General features: G+C 45.4%; 1 protein-coding gene across 1 annotated transcript; it reads right to left on the bottom strand.

Moving 5' to 3' along the window:
• Positions 1 to 2484: 2484 nt before the first annotated feature.
• Positions 2485 to 3898, bottom strand: LOC124690041 (serine/threonine-protein kinase AGC1-5-like). Its single transcript, XM_047223484.1, has 2 exons — positions 3498 to 3898; positions 2485 to 3382 (listed from the first exon to the last, which is right to left on the bottom strand). The coding sequence occupies exons 1-2, from the start codon at positions 3722 to 3724 to the stop codon at positions 2485 to 2487; spliced, it is 1125 nt and encodes a 374-aa protein (XP_047079440.1). The 5' UTR covers positions 3725 to 3898.
• Between the last annotated feature and the right edge of the window lie 13824 nt (positions 3899 to 17722).

Genomic DNA, 17722 nt, shown 5'->3' with positions numbered 1-17722 from the left:
TGCTAGTCTTTTTTACTTCATGACTATATACTTTTCCGTTTAATATGTTTATGTCAAGCTTTCCACCATGTGTATCTTGGATATGGCAGAGGTCAGGTGTAAACTATTTTGTTTCTACCACCTTGATGTGACCTTTTGAGTTTAATAAAAGAGTCCTTTTATTTAAAAATGTTATCCCAGACGAAATGTGTTTCCCGATGGTCAAGAGATTATGCGAGTCAATCTGTGTGACTTTACACTTTGTCAGGAAAATTTATGTGATAGATGTGCGTATCAAAACTTATTAGGATCGCTTCTACCTTTTGTGGTGCTACAATGTATGAGTCTGATACTATGTAATGTGATATATTCGAGTTTGCGGTGGAAGTTCGGTTGTGATTTTTTTGTGATTGCTAGTAAATAAAAGAAACCATAAATATAGAAACATCAAGCCAAAACGTAGTGCCAAAAATTATCATAGCAAGCGCTAATTTTGTGCCATGGAGGAAATTACATAGGCCGGCACACCAAATAGGGCCGGCCCACAAACACCTGGCATGTCACCTATTGTGTGTCGTCCAACATAATGTAGCACGGCATTGGCCATCTCTGTCGTGCTAGAACTAGCTCGGTGTATTTCCATATGCCACACGAAAAAAAAGTTTCAAGTCTGTAGAGTTCCCAACACATTTATCCTAGTCAGCTTTTATTTCATGTTGAGCGCAAGCACTGTGATTAAGCGTTTGCCTCAGCATTTAAAACCATCAGGCCCGTCTACCATGCTGTAGTGTATAATATGAAAATAGAGTTTAGGAAGATTCCAATGCTATAGATTTTATATTGTAAATCTTGTTATTTTCAGATAATATCGTGTCAAACCTTACAAAGTTTGACTTTGGCTGAACCCAGAAAGCAAACTAATTATGAATGGAGGGAGTACATATCAATATGAAAATCGAGAGATGACCTACTAGGATCCGTTACGCTTATTGACCAAAAAAAAAGGGTGCTCCAACATGACCACATATATGTGAAATTGTGTGGTCACACAAGTAACAGTTTGAGAATTACCACGGAGAAATAAACATAGAAAATATAGTTGAAATTGAGCCAAAAAGGACCGGAGGTTCTCAACTAATTGGTCTATGTAAAGGAGGGTGGGGGAGGGAAGCATGCCCTAGATGATTACCCCTCTCCAATTCGCACGCCAAAAATCATCTTTTGTGTCGACATGCTGAAGCTACAAGCACCACTATGATATGTGAGTCCCTAATCTCATTTGTGTGGATACCTCCACTGTGTCAAGTGGGATCCCACTTTTAGCTCATTTGATGATTTCTAGTTCTCAATTTTACAAAAAAAAGGTAAACTTGAAATCATCGAATGAACTAGACGTGAGATATAAGTGGGAGTCCACTTGCATGCTTATATACCTTAGAATCATGACATTTTTCTCATGCTAGAACGATCCTCTATGGGTACGACTACAAATGACTGATGGTCTACTTGGACTACCACCTTTTCTATGGTCCACCAACTGGTATAATCTCATGACTTGTAACCTTGATCATGTCATTTTCCTTGGTGTTCCATGGTAAGTATTTAATAAATAGCTATCTTAGCTTTTTTGAGTTCCCTAGCAAGGGGAGCTTGGAGCATGCTACATTTCTTTTGACTCTCTGGGAAAATCTTCTCAAACGATGCTTTCGTTTTAACATATATAATTGTTACATTAGATGACTCCTATGTTTCTAATGGGCAGGCGTCCATGAAGTGCATTTTAATTCAAAAGATTTTCATAGGAGTTTCAGAGGACATGTATAGACTTGAATTTTTTTCCGATGTTGTATTATTTCTATGCACAACCAGTCGTCATGGATTCATGTAGTAATCGGCAAGACACCATGACAAGCTAATCCTGCATTTTTTTCTCTTTCCCCGTGTCCGATATCACGCAAATTAAATAATTCATTATCTTATATTTTCTACTTATGTGTTTTTTAGTCTTGGCAATCGAAGACACCCTAAAGTGATCTCAAGTGATCATAATTACCAATTCAGTGCGTTTCGAAGGGAGCATACAACTTGTTTTTTTTTTAGATATGCTCACAATCATCGCTAGGTTGTCCGTTAACCTATTTATAATTTTATTACTTTTGAATTTTTTTAGTACCGTCACTAAAAAAACATGAAAGAAATCATTTGCCTCAACACACGCGCCTGATACAAAATCTGTACTCGCTGCGGCAATTAGTTTGGGCCGGAGTGAGTACTTGTTTACATACTTCACCAATCACCACCTATTCGTCTGCATCTATCACTGAGCAATGAGCTTTTTTTTTGCCCCGGGATCGGAGCAAGAGCAATGAGCATGTTGTGGAAGTTCGCGGAAAAAAATATCAAAACAGAATAGCATAAATATAAATGAATCTATTTTGGGTGTGTGGTGTAGTGGGAATGTGACTGTGGTCTGTGGATGAAGCGATCTAGGCAGAAGACTGCTTCCTAAAAGTACTCGAAATCAACGTACGTCGACGGATCAGCGTGAGGCGAGCTGGCCTTCCCACCGGCCGCAGCGGCGCCGCTCCTCGGCGTGCCGCCTTGCGACGACGCGCCTCCATCCTTGTCTGGGACTCGCACGGCGGGGGCTTCCACGGCGACGTCGGGCACGTAGGGTGGCGCGGCGCTCCTGACCAGCGCCCAGTTGACGCCCTCGAAGAACGGGTGCTGCTTGACCTCCGCCGCTCCGCGCCGGTACGCGAGACGCTTCTGCGGCTCCTTGGCCAGCAGGCCCCTGATGAGGTCCCTCGCGGCGGCGCTGACGCCCGGCGCGTCCGGGAACCGCAGCGGCTGGCCGACGACGTTGAACAGCGTCGCCCGGTTTCCCGATCCCTTGAAGGGCGTGGTGCCGTGCAGCAGCTCGTACAGGAACACGCCGAACGTCCACCAGTCGACGGCGCTGCCGTGTCCCTCGCCCCGGATGATCTCCGGCGCCAGGTACTCGTGCGTGCCGACGAAGGACATGGACCGCGCCGCCGTCGGCTCCGCCGTGAACTCCAGCGACGTCCACGCCTGCTTCTTCCTGCCGTCCCCGGTAACCAGCTCCTGCTGCTGGTTGTCTTTGTCTTTCTCTTTGGCCGCCTTCTTCCTGGCCTTCGTCTTGGACGATGACAGGATGCGAGGGAGCTTGCAGCCATGGACGAGGCCGCCAGCGCCGCCGACACGGCCCGACGGGGAGCGCACCAGCGCCGGGCTGACGGAGCAGCGGAGGGAGAGATCAAAGTCGGAGAGCATGATGTGGCCTTCCTCCCTGACCAGCACGTTCTCCGGTTTCAGGTCCCGATACACCACGCCCAGCATGTGCAGGTACTCCAGGGCAAGCAGCACTTCGGATGCGTAAAACCTGCACAGGCATATTCAGGTTCCGACTCCTGAGTAACAATCCGAAAAATTCCAGTTTTGTTTAGCTATGTTATGAAGACAGAGACAGAGTCGCTCCGTGCCACAGCCACACTTACCTGGCGGCGTGCTCGGTGAAGTGCTTGTTTGGCTGCTTCTGCCTGAGCGAGTGCAGGTTGCCGCCGCTGCAGAACTCCATGAGGAGGCAGAAGAACTTATCCGTCTCGAAGTGGGAGTAGAGCGTGGGGAGGAAGGGGTGGTCGAGCAGGCCGAGAATCTCTCGCTCCGTCTGCGCCCGGGACAGCTTGTTCCTGCTCACCAGGGACCCCTTGTCCATCACCTTCATGGCGAACAGCGCGCCGCCTCCCGCGCCGGCGCCCCGGAGCTCCACCAGGTACACGCTGCCGATGTCGCCGTAGCCCAGGCGCTTGAGGAGCCTGAAGTGGCCGAGGCTGAGCGGGGACTCGCGCGCGTCCGCCGCTCTGATGGCCTCCCAGCGCCCGTCGCCGCCCGTGTGCCGCCGCACCAGCACCGCGCCGTTCACGCCCTCCACCTCGTCGTGGCTGCCTCTGGAGTCGTCGAGATCGGTCGCCGTCGCAGGAATGGCAGGATCACCGGTCACCTCGAGGGAGGCCGAGACCGCCGTCGACGTGGAACGATTGGTCCCGTCCGCGTAGATTGGATTCATGCTCTTCCTGAAGCCCGACGGCTCGTGGGGCGAATGGACGTCCGTTGGTGCACCGACGAGCATCCGTGGGCTTGGCAGCGTCGTCGGGTACGCGCCGGCGTCGAGGCTCCTGAACCTGATGCTCTCCATGCCGCTCTCAGCACGGCCGGTTACTCCATGATGATGATCTCTCTCTACTTGTGTATATGATCACCTAGAGTTCTTGCCTGCAAATGAAACAGTGATTAACCGCTATGAGGCGCGTGCATAATCAGAATGGAATCAGCTGGATAGAAAGAAAAACTTTGCAATGTGATGGAATGATCTGAACTGCCCTTATCGTGTTCTAATCAACAAAGTACTAGGATGGAGATTTTCATAACCAATTAACCATAATGTGGACAGAGAAATCAAACAGAGCAATCCCCATACCAGCTAGCCGAGCTCGATGCACGCAGCGCAGTCCAACTCGATTGCGTGCAGAGATGGCAGTTTGCGTCGTGGAGTTAAGGACGCATGTCTCTAGTGGTCGTGGCTGCCACCAACAGTTTTGACGGATGTGGAGGAGAAGATAGTTTAAAGAAGAGCTGCGACGTGGAGGGGGCGAAGGGGGTGGAGGGAGATGGAAGATAGGCTGCGTCGCCGTATCATTCTTGGTCGTGGCAAGAGGGAAATGGAAGAAGAGGGGGAATGTCAACACAGCCGGTCGGTCGTTGCCTCGTTGAGAGATTTTTTTGTTCGGTATTAATTGGGCAGCTAATCTCTGAGATATTTTCCCCTGATTGTATGATTCTTGTCGTCTTAGGTAGGTCGGCATACTCCGAGAACAAACATTCATTCATGTCATATGTCTTCACCACTAATGATGGCAGAGTTGGCAATTTTGGCATCCTTCTGAGGGAGACGATCGACCACGCCAGGCCACCAAGAGGGCAATCAACTGTCAGCATCCGGAGCGGGGAGATCCAGTCCAGCACGCCGGGAGAAACCCACCCAAATGGAGCGAGCAAAAGGGCATTGGAGCGACAAGTGATCTGACCAACGGCATCACACAACAGGCATAGGACTTAGGAGGTGCCTCAGCCGGCGGTCAGAGGTCTAGCACGGTAGCACCTACCACTGAGAGAGAACCAAGCGTGGAACCTGAATTTGAAGGGTGCGGAGGAGTTCCACACGTGCACAACACCGGGGAGCGCAGTAGTGTCATGGAAGAAGACACGGTAAGAAGATTTGGAAGTCAAAGAATGCAGTCCACTTCCATGAGAACTCGTCCTCACTGTCGCCAATTTGCACTGCAACAACCGCGTTCCATAGCTTGAGGTAGTGCAAAAGGGTGTCCACCGAGCGCTCGCCCGCGATGTCAAGGGCCCGGGCATTGAGCGGGGCCCTGTCAGTCACCAAGCGCCGCTTGACGGCGCCAGATCGAACAAGCTTGGGGACGGCTGGAGCCACCGCATCAACCGACGACCCGTTCACCCACGGGTCCTCCCAGAAGAGAAACCTGGCACCCGGTCCAACGATGTCCACAGAAGCGTTAAATAACGTCGTAGCATCATCCCGGACGGTGAACTAAAATCCCGACCATGCTCTGGAGTGGTCTGTGTGCTACAACCAAATCCAGCGGGCACGCAACGCGGCATGCATCCGGCGCAGGTTGGGCAACCCGAGCCCACCAAGGCATTTCGGTGCGCACACCGCGTCCCAGACCACCAAGCCGTTGCTGCCATTGGCCTCGTTCTTGCCCGCCCACAAGAAGGCGCGGCGCAACTTATCCATGGCTTGCAGGAACCAAGGATCCACATCCAGTGCCATGAGCTGGTACACTACCGATGCAGCGATGACCGCTCTGACGTAGGCCACCCGCCCACCCCTGGACATGAGGCAAGCCTTCCAGAAGGCGAGCTTGTCGGCCAGTTTTTCTAGCACAGGCTGCAAGTCCTCCTTGCTCGGCTGGCACAGTTAAAGAGGGAGGCCGAAGTACGTCATAGGAAGCTCGTTGAAAGGACAAGCCAGCATGGGCCCAACCGCAAGCCTCGTGTCGGTGTCACATCTCATCGGAGCAGCAGAGCTCTTTAGGAAGTTGACCACTAGCCCCAAGGCCGCCCCAAAGCAGACAAGGATCTCCTTGATATCAAGAAGCTCATGTTGATCCGGGCTGGCGAACACCATGATGTCGTCAGCATATAGCGAGATGCGATGCTACAAATCATTTACACCGAGGTCCACCAACACTCCAGCCTACCCAGCAGTGCGGAACATGGCGTCAAGGACATCCATGACAAGAACGAACAACATGGGAGATAGCGGGTTTCCCTGTCACAAGCCTCTGCCGTGGAGGAAAGCAATGTCCGCGCAGCCATTGACAAGGACTTGCGTGGACGTTGTCGCAAGAGCACAAGGAGCCAACCGATCCACCTAGGGCCAAAACCATGCTGCCGCAACGCGCTGAGGAGGAACGACCAGGAGACACTGTCAAAAGCACGTGCCACATCCAACTTGAGCAGCAAGGCTGGCACCTTCCTCCGGTGAAGCAACCTCGCGAACTAGTGCACAAGAACAAAGTTGTCCTGGATGCATCTACCGTGGATGAACACTCTGTTGTATCCAACAAGCTACGCCATCCGGGTCACAAGCCGCGGAGCCATGACATTGACAAAGCTGTGGACGAGGCTAATCAGCCAAAAATCCTTGAGGTCGGTGGCGCCCTCCCCCTTCGGAACCAATGTGATAAACGTCGAGTTCAACTGGCCAAGGAACTGGTCCCTCCCAATGAACACATCCAGCACATCGGCGAGGACGTCACCCTTGACGGTAGCCCAACACGCACGGAAGAACACGCATGAGAGGCCATCGAGCCCCAGTGATTTATTGGCCGGCATGGACTTAACAGCAGCCCAGACCTCCGCCTCCGTGAACTGGGCCTCCAGCCCCGACAAATCCACGGTGCTCGGGCCGATGGCATCTAGCGAGAGGTCGTTGGCCCGCGGGCGGCCCAAAAACTCCAGGAAGAACTACGAGGCCAGCTCCTCTTTATCCTTCTGCTCAAATGCAGCGTGATCACCATTTGCGCAGGGTGACGATGTGGTTCCGCCGCTGGTGCTTGGAAGCCTGAATGTAGAAGAACTACGCGGAGGCGTCCACGTCCAACATTCTGGTGATCCTAGCCCGCTGCCTAGCGATGGTGCGCTCTAGTGAGGCGAGGCCAAGAATGCGCCGCTTGAGCCATCCCTTAAGGGCCAGCTCCGGCAGCCCAAGCTGACGAGACTCCTGAGCTCGATCGAGCTGCAAAATGACCATGTTTGCCAACATAAGTTGATCTCCGATGTTGCCAACACGTAGGTCACTCCAACGTTGGAGATCCCGAGCAACAAGAAGGAGCTTGGAGTCCAACCGCTCTAACGTATCCGAAGGCACGGAGGTGGTGCAGGCCCACGAACCAACGATAGCTTCCCGAAACCCGGCCAGCTTCACCCTGATACGTCTCAAACGTATCTATAATTTCTTATGTTCCATGCTAGTTTTATAATAATACTCACATGTTTTATACACACTTTACATTATTTATACGCATTTTCCGGCACTAACCTATTAACGAGATGCCGAAGCGCCAGTTCCTGTTTTGTGCTGTTTTTGGTTTCAGAAATCCTACACAGAAAATATTCTCGGAATTGGACGAAACGAACGTCCAGGGTCTTATTTTTCCACGAAGCTTCCAGAAGACCGAAGAGGATACGAAGTGGGGCCACGGGGCGCCGACACCACATGGCCGTGCGGCCAAGGGGGGGCCGTGCCGCCCTATGTTGTGGGGCCCCCGTGCCTCCTCCGACTCTGCCCTTCCGCCTACTTATACTCTCTGTCGCGAAAACCCTATTACCGAGAGCCACGATATGGAAAAAGTTCCAGAGACGCCGCCGCCAATCCCATCTCGGGAGATTCATGAGATCACCTTCGGCACCCTGTCGGAGAGGGGAATCATCAACGGAGGACTCTACATCATCATGCCCGCCTCCGGATTGATGTGTGAGTAGTTCATCCTTGGACTATGGGTCCATAGTAGTAGCTAGATGGTTGTCTTCTCCTCTTGTGCTATCATGTTTAGATCTTGTGAGCTGCCTAACATGATCAAGATCGTCTATTTGTAATGCTACATGTTGTGTTTGTTGGGATCCGATGAATATGGAATACTATGTCAAGTTGATTATCAATCTATCATATATGTGTTGTTTATGATCTTGCATTCTCTCCGTTGCTAGTAGAGGCTCTGGCCAAGTTGATACTTGTAACTCCAAGGGGGAGTATTTATGCTCGATAGTGGGTTCATGCCTCCATTGAATCCGGGACAATGGATGTGAAAGTTCTAAGGTTGTGGATGTGTTGTTGCCACTAGGGATAAAACATCAATGCTTTGTCTAAGGATATTTGTGTTGATTACATTACGCACCATACTTAATGCAATTGTCCGTTGTTTGCAACTTAATACTTGGAAGGGGTGCGGATGCTAACCCGAAGGTGGACTTTTTAGGCATAGATGCATGCTGGATAGCGGTCTATGTACTTTGTCGTAATGCCCTAATTAAATCTCATAGTAGTCATCATGATATGTATGTGCATTGTTATGCCCTCTCTATTTTTCAATTGCCCAACTATAATTTGTTCACCCACCATGCTATTTCTTATTGGAGAGACACCACTAGTGAACTGTGGACCCCGGTCCATTCTTTTACATCTGAAATACAATCTACTGCAAACTCTGTTCTTTGCTGCTCATTGCAAACAAACATCATTCTCCACACCATACGTTTAATCCTTTGTTTACAGCAAGCCGGTGAGATTGACAACCTCACTTGTTAAGTTGGGGCAAAGTATTTTGATTGTGCTCGTGCAGGTTCCACGTTGGCGCCGGAATCCCTGGTGTTGCGCCGCACTACACTCCTTCACCAACAACCTTCACGTGGCCTTCATCTCCTACTCGGTTCGATAACCTTGGTTTCTTACTGAGGGAAAACTTGCAGCTGTACGCATCACACCTTCCTCTTGGGGTTCCCAACAGACGTGTGTCTCACGCGCCATCAAGCAATTTTTCTGGCGCCGTTACCGGGGAGATCAAGACATGCTGCAAGGGGAGTCTCCCATATCCAATATCTTTACTTTGTTTTTGTCTTGCTTTACTTTACTTTATTTACTGCTTGGTTTGCTTTCTCTATATCAAAAACACAAAAAAATTAGTTACTAGTTTTACTTTATTTCATCTGTCTTGTTTTCTTTCTTCATATCAAAAACACAAAAAAATTAGTTACTTGCTTTACTTTATTTACTGTCTTGTTTGCGTTCTCTATATTAAAAATACAAAAAAATTAGTTACTTGCATTTACTTTATTTTTTTATCATGTCTAGTCCTGTACTTGTTACTCTGTCACCCGAGGAATTGATCTTTACTTTTAAACAAGGGGGTGAGGAGAGTTTTAAAGAAGCTTGTTCTAGAATTTTGATTCTTATGGAAAAACTGAATCTAAAATGACTCTAAGTTTGCTTCTTAGTAATTTTTATTTTGGGCTTATTCTTCGCTATAGATATGCCTTGGATGCTGTAGTGGGAGGAGATTTCCTTCACTGCGATGGGGATCAAGCTTTTAATGCCATAAAAAATTGGTTACATCATCTAGCTCCGCTAATAATTTTGATTCATCTCTTGCTAGCATTCATAATAGATTAAACACTCTCGAAACAAATATATCTTGTTTAAAAGAAGGGTACAACCAGATTCGCGAATATTATGATTATGTTCCAGTAAGCTTTGAACCTTCAATGTGGGTGCCTGCTATTAAAGTTGCTATTTGTGGTGAAATTTTTTATGTCCGCTGTGATATTATGTCTGAGTTCTGCCTTATGCCTAAAAGTATTTATGAATCTTTGACACTTTGGGAACTTACTGAAGGAGGAGAAGGAATAACTCTTACCGATAACTCGTTATAATTCCTAAGGGAATAGCTGAAGGCGTGTTCACAACCTTTCTTGGAAGAACGGTATCCACTGATTATCTCGTTGTTGAATGTGTAGGGACAGGACAAATCACACTTGGAAGATCCCCGCTGAAACTCGTGGGAGCAATCATAGATGTGGGGAAATGCACTCTAAATTTTACCTCTACACCCGGATGCGGTCATATATTCCCTAAACCAAAGAGTAAGAATAAGAGTATGAAGGGTAGGCGCAAAGCCCCTGGTAAGAATGTTAATGCTTCATCTCTTGATAATACTTGATTCACACTTTCTGTGCCTAGCTGAAAGGTGTTAAAAAAAGCGCTTATGGGAGACAACCCATTATTTTACTTCTGCACTTTTGTTTTATATTTGAGTCTTGGAAGTTGTTACTACTGTAGCAACCTCTCCTTATCTTTATTTTATTGCATTGTTGTGCCAAGTAAAGTCTTTGATAGTAAGGTTAATACTAGATTTGGATTTCTGCGTAGAAACAGATTTCTTGCTGTCACGAATTTGAGTAGACCTCTCTGTAGGTAACTCAGAAAAATCTGCCAATTTTCGTGTGTGATCCTCAGATATGTACGCAACTTTCATTAAATTTGAGCTTTTTCATCTAAGCAAGTTAAGTGTCCCTGAAAAATTCGTCTTTACGGACTGTTCTGTTTTGACAGATTCTGCCTTTTATTTCGCATTGCCTCTTTTGCTATGTTGAATGGATTTCTTTGTTCCATTAACTTTCGGTAGCTTTGTGCAATGTCCAGAAGTGTTAAGAATGATTATGTCACCTCTGAATATGTGAATTTTTGATTATGCACTAACCCTCTAATGAGTTTGTTTTGAGTTTGGTGTGGAGGAAGTTTTCAAGGGTCAAGAGAGGAGGATGATACAATATGATCAAGAAGAGTGAAAAGTCTAAGCTTGGGGATGCCCCGTGGTTCATCCCTGCATATTTCAAGAAGACTCAAGCATCTAAGCTTGGGGATGCCCAAGGCATCCCCTTCTTCATCGACAACTTATCAGGTCACCTCTAGTGAAACTATATTTTTATTCCGTCACATCTTATGTGCTTTACTTGGAGCGTCTGTATGTTTTTGTTTTTTTTGTTTGAATAAAATCGGATCCTAGCATTCTTTGTTTGGGAGAGAGACACGCTCCGCTCGTTCATATGAACACTGGTGTTCTTAGCTTTACTTTTAATGTTCATGGCGAAGGTTGAAACTGCTTCGTTCATTGTTATATGGTTGGAAACGAGAAAATGCTTCATGTGGTAATTGATATATTGTCTTGAATAATTTGATACTTGGCAATTGTTGTGCTCAAATAGATCATGTTTAAGCTCTTGCATCGTGTACTTTGCACCTATTAATGAAGAACTACCATAGAGCTTGTTGAAATTTGGTTTGCCTGATTGGTCTCTCTAAATCTAGATATTTTATAGTGAAGTGTTTGAACAACAAGGAGACAGTGTAGAGTCTTATAATGCTTGCAATATGTTCTTATGTAAGTTTTGCTATACCGGTTCATACTTGTGTTTTCTTCAAACAACCTTGCTAGCCAAAGCCTTGTACTGAGAGGGAATACTTCTCGTGCATCCAAATCCTTGAGCCAAAAACTATGCCATTTGTGTCCACCATACCTACCTACTATGTGGTATTTCTCTGCCATTCCACAGTAAATTACTTGAGTGCTACCTTTAAAATTTCATTCTTTATCTTTGCAATACATAGCTTATGGGAAAATAGCTTAAAAACTATTGTGGTATTGAATATGTTACTTATGTATCTTATTTCTTATAAGTTGCTTGTTGAGCGGTAACCATGTTTCTGGGGACGCCATCAACTATTACACCTTTGTTGAATATCATGTGAGTTGCTATGCATGTTCGTCTTGTATGAAGTAAGGGTGATTTATCATGATCAAATGGTTTGAGTATGCATATTGTTAGAGAAGAACATTGGGCCGCTAACTAAAGCCATGAATCATGATGGAAGTTTCAGTTTGAACATCAATCCTCAATCTCTTATGAGAATATTATCTGTTGGTGAATGATTATGCATTAAAGAGGAGTCCATTATCTGTTTTCTATGTTGTCCCGGTATGGATGTCCTTAGTTGAGATCTTTCAAAAATGAGAAATCAAATGCGATCTATCTCCTCGGACCTTTGTACAGGCGGCATAGAGGTACCCCTTTGTGACACTTGGTTGAAATATATGTTATGCAATGATAATCCATGTGAATCCAAGCTAATTAGGACAAGGTGCGAGCACTATTGGTATTCTATGCATGAGGCTTGCAACTTATAGGATGTCTTATGCATAACACATATGAATTATTACTATCGTTGACAAAATTGTTTCTATGTTTTCAAAATAAAAGCTCTAGCACAAAAATAGTAATCCATGCTTCCCTCTGCGAAGGGCCTTTCTTTTACTTTATGTTGGGTCAGTTTACCTACTTCCTTCTATCTTAGAAGCAAACACTTGTGTCAAGCTGTGTGCATTGATTCCTACATACTTGCTTATTTGCATTCATCATATTACTTTGTGTTGACAATCATCCATGAGATATACATGTTGAAGTTGAAAGCAACTGGCTGAAACTTATATCTTCCTTTGTGTTGCTTCAAAACTTTCTACTAAGAATCTATTGCTTTATGAGTTAACTCCTATGCAAGTCTTATTGATGCTTGTCTTCAAAGTACTATTCATGAAAAGTCTTTGCTATATGATTCAGTTGTTTAATCATTGTCTTTACCATTGCTTCGAATCACTTCATTCATCTCATATGCTTTACAATAGTATTGATCAAGATTATGATAGCATGTCACTTCAGAAATTATCCTTGTTATCGTTTACCTACTCGAGGGCGAGTAGGAACTAAGCTTGGGGATGCTTGATACGTCTCAAACGTATCTATAATTTCTTATGTTCCATGCTAGTTTTATGATAATACTCACATGTTTTATACACACTTTACATCATTTATACGCATTTTCCGGCACTAACCTATTAACGAGATGCCGAAGTGCCAATTCCTGTTTTGTGCTGTTTTTGGTTTCGAAATCCTACACGGGAAATATTCCCGGAATTGGACAAAACGAACGCCCAGGGTCTTATTTTTCCACGGAGCTTCCAGAAGACCGAAGAGGATACGAAGTGGGGCCACGGGGCGCCGACACCACATGGCCGCGCGGCCAAGGGGGGCCCGCGCCGCCCTATGGTGTGGGGCCCCTGTGCCTCCTCCGACTCTGCCCTTCCTCCTACTTATACTCTCCGTCGCGAAAACCCTATTACCGAGAGCCACGATACGGAAAAAGTTCCAGAGATGCCGCCCCCGCCAATCCCATCTCGGGGGATTCAGGAGATCACCTCCGGCACCCTGCCGGAGAGGGGAATCATCAACGGAGGACTCTACATCATCATGCCCGCCTCCGGATTGATGTGTGAGTAGTTCATCCTTGGACTATGGGTCCATAGCAATAGCTAGATGGTTGTCTTCTCCTCTTGTGCTATCATGTTTAGATCTTGTGAGCTGCCTAACATGATCAAGATCGTCTATTTGTAATGCTACATGTTGTGTTTGTTGGGATCCGATGAATATGGAATACTATGTCAAGTTGATTATCAATCTATCATATATGTGTTGTTTATGATCTTGCATGCTCTCCGTTGCTAGTAGAGGCTCTGGCCAAGTTGATACTTGTAACTCCAAGAGGGAGTATTTATGCTCGATAGTGGGTTCATGCCTCCATTGAATGCAGGACGATGATGAGAAAGTTCTAAGGTTGTGGATGTGCTTGTTGCCACTAGGGATAAAACATCAATGCTACTGTCTAAGGATATTTGTGTTGATTACATTACGCACCATACTTAATGCAATTGTCTGTTGTTTGCAACTTAATACTTGGAAGGGGTGCGGATGCTAACCCGAAGGTGGACTTTTTAGGCATAGATGGATCTTTGGATAGCGGTCTATGTACTTTGTCATAATGCCCTAATTAAATCTCATAGTAGTCATCATGATATGTATGTGCATTGTTATGCCCTCTCTATTTGTCAATTGCCCAACTGTAATTTGTTCACCCAACATGCTATTTCTTATTGGAGAGACACCACTAGTGAATTGTGGACCCCGGTCCATTCTTTTATATCTGAAATACAATCTACTGCAAACTCTGTTCTTTGCTGCTCATTGCAAACAAACATCATTCTCCACACCATACGTTTAATCCTTTGTTTACAGCAAGCCGGTGAGATTGACAACCTCACTGTTAAGTTGGGGCAAAGTATTTTGATTGTGTTGTGCAGGTTCCACGTTGCGCCGGAATCCCTGGTGTTGCGCCGCACTACACTCCTTCACCAACAACCTTCACGTGGCCTTCATCTCCTACTGGTTCGATAACCTTGGTTTCTTACTGAGGGAAAACTTGTTGTTGTACGCATCACACCTTCCTCTTGGGGTTCCCAACAGACGTGTGTCTCACGCGCCATCACACCCAGAAGCTCTCAAACCTGAAGCGGCGCTTGCAAGGAACGCTAACATAGGTTGACATGAGGAGCGGGGTGTGGTCTAAAAGAGACGAGGACAGTGCCGAAAGAGAAACAACGGGGTGCAGCGCATCCCACTCCACCGAGCAAAACCATCGGTCGATCCTCTCGAGGGTAGGAGAGTTGCACCCATTACTCCACATGTAACGCCGATCCAATGATAACCCCCAAGTGCAGGGGACCAGCGCAGTACAATTCGATAAGTATTTGAGTGTCGAACCCACGATGAGTTGAAGGTAAACTATCTATTCTCTAAAGCCCTATAACCCACTTATATGACCTTCTATGCAAAGCTAGGAGATATGGTGTGTGTGTGTGTAGAGGTTTTTACTATAAAACTACTAGTGCTGAAATTAAAATGCAAGAAGTAAAAATAATGCAAAAAAGTAAAGTGTAATAAAGTAATATGAGATGAAAAAAGTGAAGTGAAGTGAAGTAACTCGAGGGAGTAATTGTTCTAGCAAATCGCTACTTCATTTGTGTGGTTGTCATAATTAGTAAAACACAAAGACAATTTTTTGTTGTTTCTTCTAGAGAGGAGCCATAGATAGGTGTAGCCATGGATATTCACAAATACACCCCTAGATATTGATCCTAAGGCCATAGGTATGAGCAAACATAGGAATTATTAAGACATAAAGTCCAACCACCACTGTAAGTTTAAAGGGCCCCATAGTAAACCCCGCATTTGATTTACCATGGTAATACTACATGCATATTTAAGAATTAGGACAAGATTTCCGTCAGCTCCCGCTGTCCCTCTCCCTATCAAGACGCAACGGTGAAAACCTTCTGCACCCCCAACATATGTGTGCACTCATATATCAGTATAAAAGATCATCATAGAAGATAACAAATACTTATATGCAACCATCACAAACTATCTCACAATTTCCATGAACAAGTCACTACTCAAACAAAGACACGAAGACACAAAATACCATGGGAAATTAATAGATTGTAGTACACATCATGTTGCCACGGGAGGCGGCAGGGCTCCTGGAGGGGCGGCGGCTACCCTTGGGGGCAGCGGCTCCTTGCCCCTTCTTCTTCCTTGGACTGGGTGCTGCTGTTGAGGATGTTCTCTCCCTCCTTGGCAGCTATCAAGGAGGAGGATTTTCGTCACAATGGATGGGTGCTGCGGTGACCCAACATACCAGTGCATGTTGTAGTATACAAGTCGTTGATATGATCTTTGTGAAGGGACTTCTTCACAATTGCCATATCCCTCAGAGTGGTACAACAGAAACATTGCAGGTCATAACACTCCATATATTATTACAAACATTGTCTTAACAAGTTGGTATTCTCACAGGTCCTATGAGAACACCCTAAGATATTACTTAAGTACGATTACAACTCATAACTATAGATGAAAGAGAGCTCAACAACTTATTTAGGTAAGTTCTACGTTGCTCGGCTATATGATGCTAGGTATATCACTACTCCTCCACCTCCGTGTCATCGGGTCCGTAGACTATCCCATAGTCTACTCCTTCAACTCCTCCGGTAAGATCAGGTTCCTCGTAGATCAGCTCGTAGCTTCCTTCCGGTGCTCCATCGGCGATAGCCTCCACTTCCGAATCACAAGTCTAGCAAGGGTGTCGAAAGAAAGTGAGTACAGAGGTACTCAGCAAGTTCCAAAAGAGTAAAAGGTGTTTGATGCACTAGCTACGACCATTGATCAGGAAATCGTAGGTCAATGCATGTTTTGAAAGCATTTCTTCAAAAGTTTGCTTTTATTATGAAAACTATGCCCGTTAGTCTTCACAGGTTGACTAGAACTTCGTGGAGTTCCTTTCCTGCCGCGTTCGCAGTTCCCTTCCCGGAACAAGGAGTGACAGCCACAATTTGATACACTCTGCAGAGGTGCGTTACTTTTCCCATAAGGGATCCCACCCTTTTGGCCATCCGCAGGGACTTTCCCCCGTTCACACTTCCTTTGGTGTGAGGCCAGGTATGAAAATCCAAGCCCACACCGCCTTCTCCGCGACCCTGCAAACCCACCCTTTTGTCCAACCGTACACCCCCAGTAGACATCTCCCGATCATACGGCTTTACTCACGGTGTACTTTGGACAATCCATCATAGACCGTAGAGCTCGTCATCACACACGGATGGAGGTTTAAAAGGCTATCTCAACCTACGGCAGTGCCTCCAACACCCCGCAGCTCTACCAGTCCGTTGGCGTGCAGGAGGGAAAAGATACGGCTGGCTTCCCTAGTGCCATTATATATCTCATGGTTAACGCGGTATGTACGGCGCTAGAATCACTGGACGGCATTGGTAATTACTCCTAGGTTAATATAACCCATGCAATGGAACCTCCACCATATCAACACATACCATGGTTCCATTGCCAGCCACATAGTCATATTCATAGTTGGAAAAGTAACATTTTATTTGCCATGCAGGAATGATAAGTATATAGCTTTGCATTAAAGTAATAGAAAATACTCAAGTTGGTATGAGCAAGGGTGAACTTGCCTGTGGACTGCGAGATAGTGTAGTTCAATGCAGTGGATGGAACCTGGACCTCGGGTTCTGTAAGAAGCATCATTGTCCCGTAAGGACAATGTTATAAAATCTAAATAATGCAGTCATGAATGTATTATTTTGTGTGGAATCCCTTTACCCCAATGAGTTATTACAATTTAAGGTTGAATTAAGATTTATGCCTTTGGCAGTAATTTGCAATTGATTATGTGTAAAACACTTTAATTCTCATAAAGTAAAATGGTTCAAAGTAATACTACTCTACCTTTGTGATTCATTATCCATTCCAAAATGATTTTGAAATAATAGAGTTGCCTCTATATTTTTGGAATAAAAAGAATGGAGTATTTTCCTTTGGAAAATATCTTTCTTTAATAGAAATGACTTGGAATAATAGAATTTCATTTTGAAATGTTTGAAAATAAGTATTTGAACTTATTTGAGACTTTTCCTTGATTTTTAAATGCAAGGAAATAATAGTTTGAAATTCCAAGTTTTATCTTATATTCATTAAATTCACAAATTTGAATTTGCTCCCTTAATTCTATTTCTTATTTTATTCTTGTTAAGAATAATTTTTCATTCACAAATCCAATTTTTAATGGATTTTTTTAGAGGTGTATTTTATTTACTAAAAATTGGTGAAATTCTAG

Source organism: Lolium rigidum, chromosome 2, assembly GCF_022539505.1.
Source record: "Lolium rigidum isolate FL_2022 chromosome 2, APGP_CSIRO_Lrig_0.1, whole genome shotgun sequence".
In the NCBI taxonomy this organism is placed as follows: Eukaryota; Viridiplantae; Streptophyta; class Magnoliopsida; order Poales; family Poaceae; genus Lolium; species Lolium rigidum.
Note: the sequence above shows the minus strand (reverse complement) of the source record. Positions and strands in the feature narration are given on the sequence as shown.

What these genes read in the sequence shown, in the direction of transcription:
- LOC124690041 (XM_047223484.1), bottom strand. Translation starts at nt 3,724, where the DNA reads ATGAAGGTGATGGACAAGGGGTCCCTGGTGAGCAGGAACAAGCTGTCC. An exon ending in TTCACCGAGCACGCCGCCAG is followed by an intron (nt 3,383 to 3,497) that starts GTAAGTGTGGCT and finishes ATGCCTGTGCAG; the next exon opens with GTTTTACGCATCCGAAGTGC.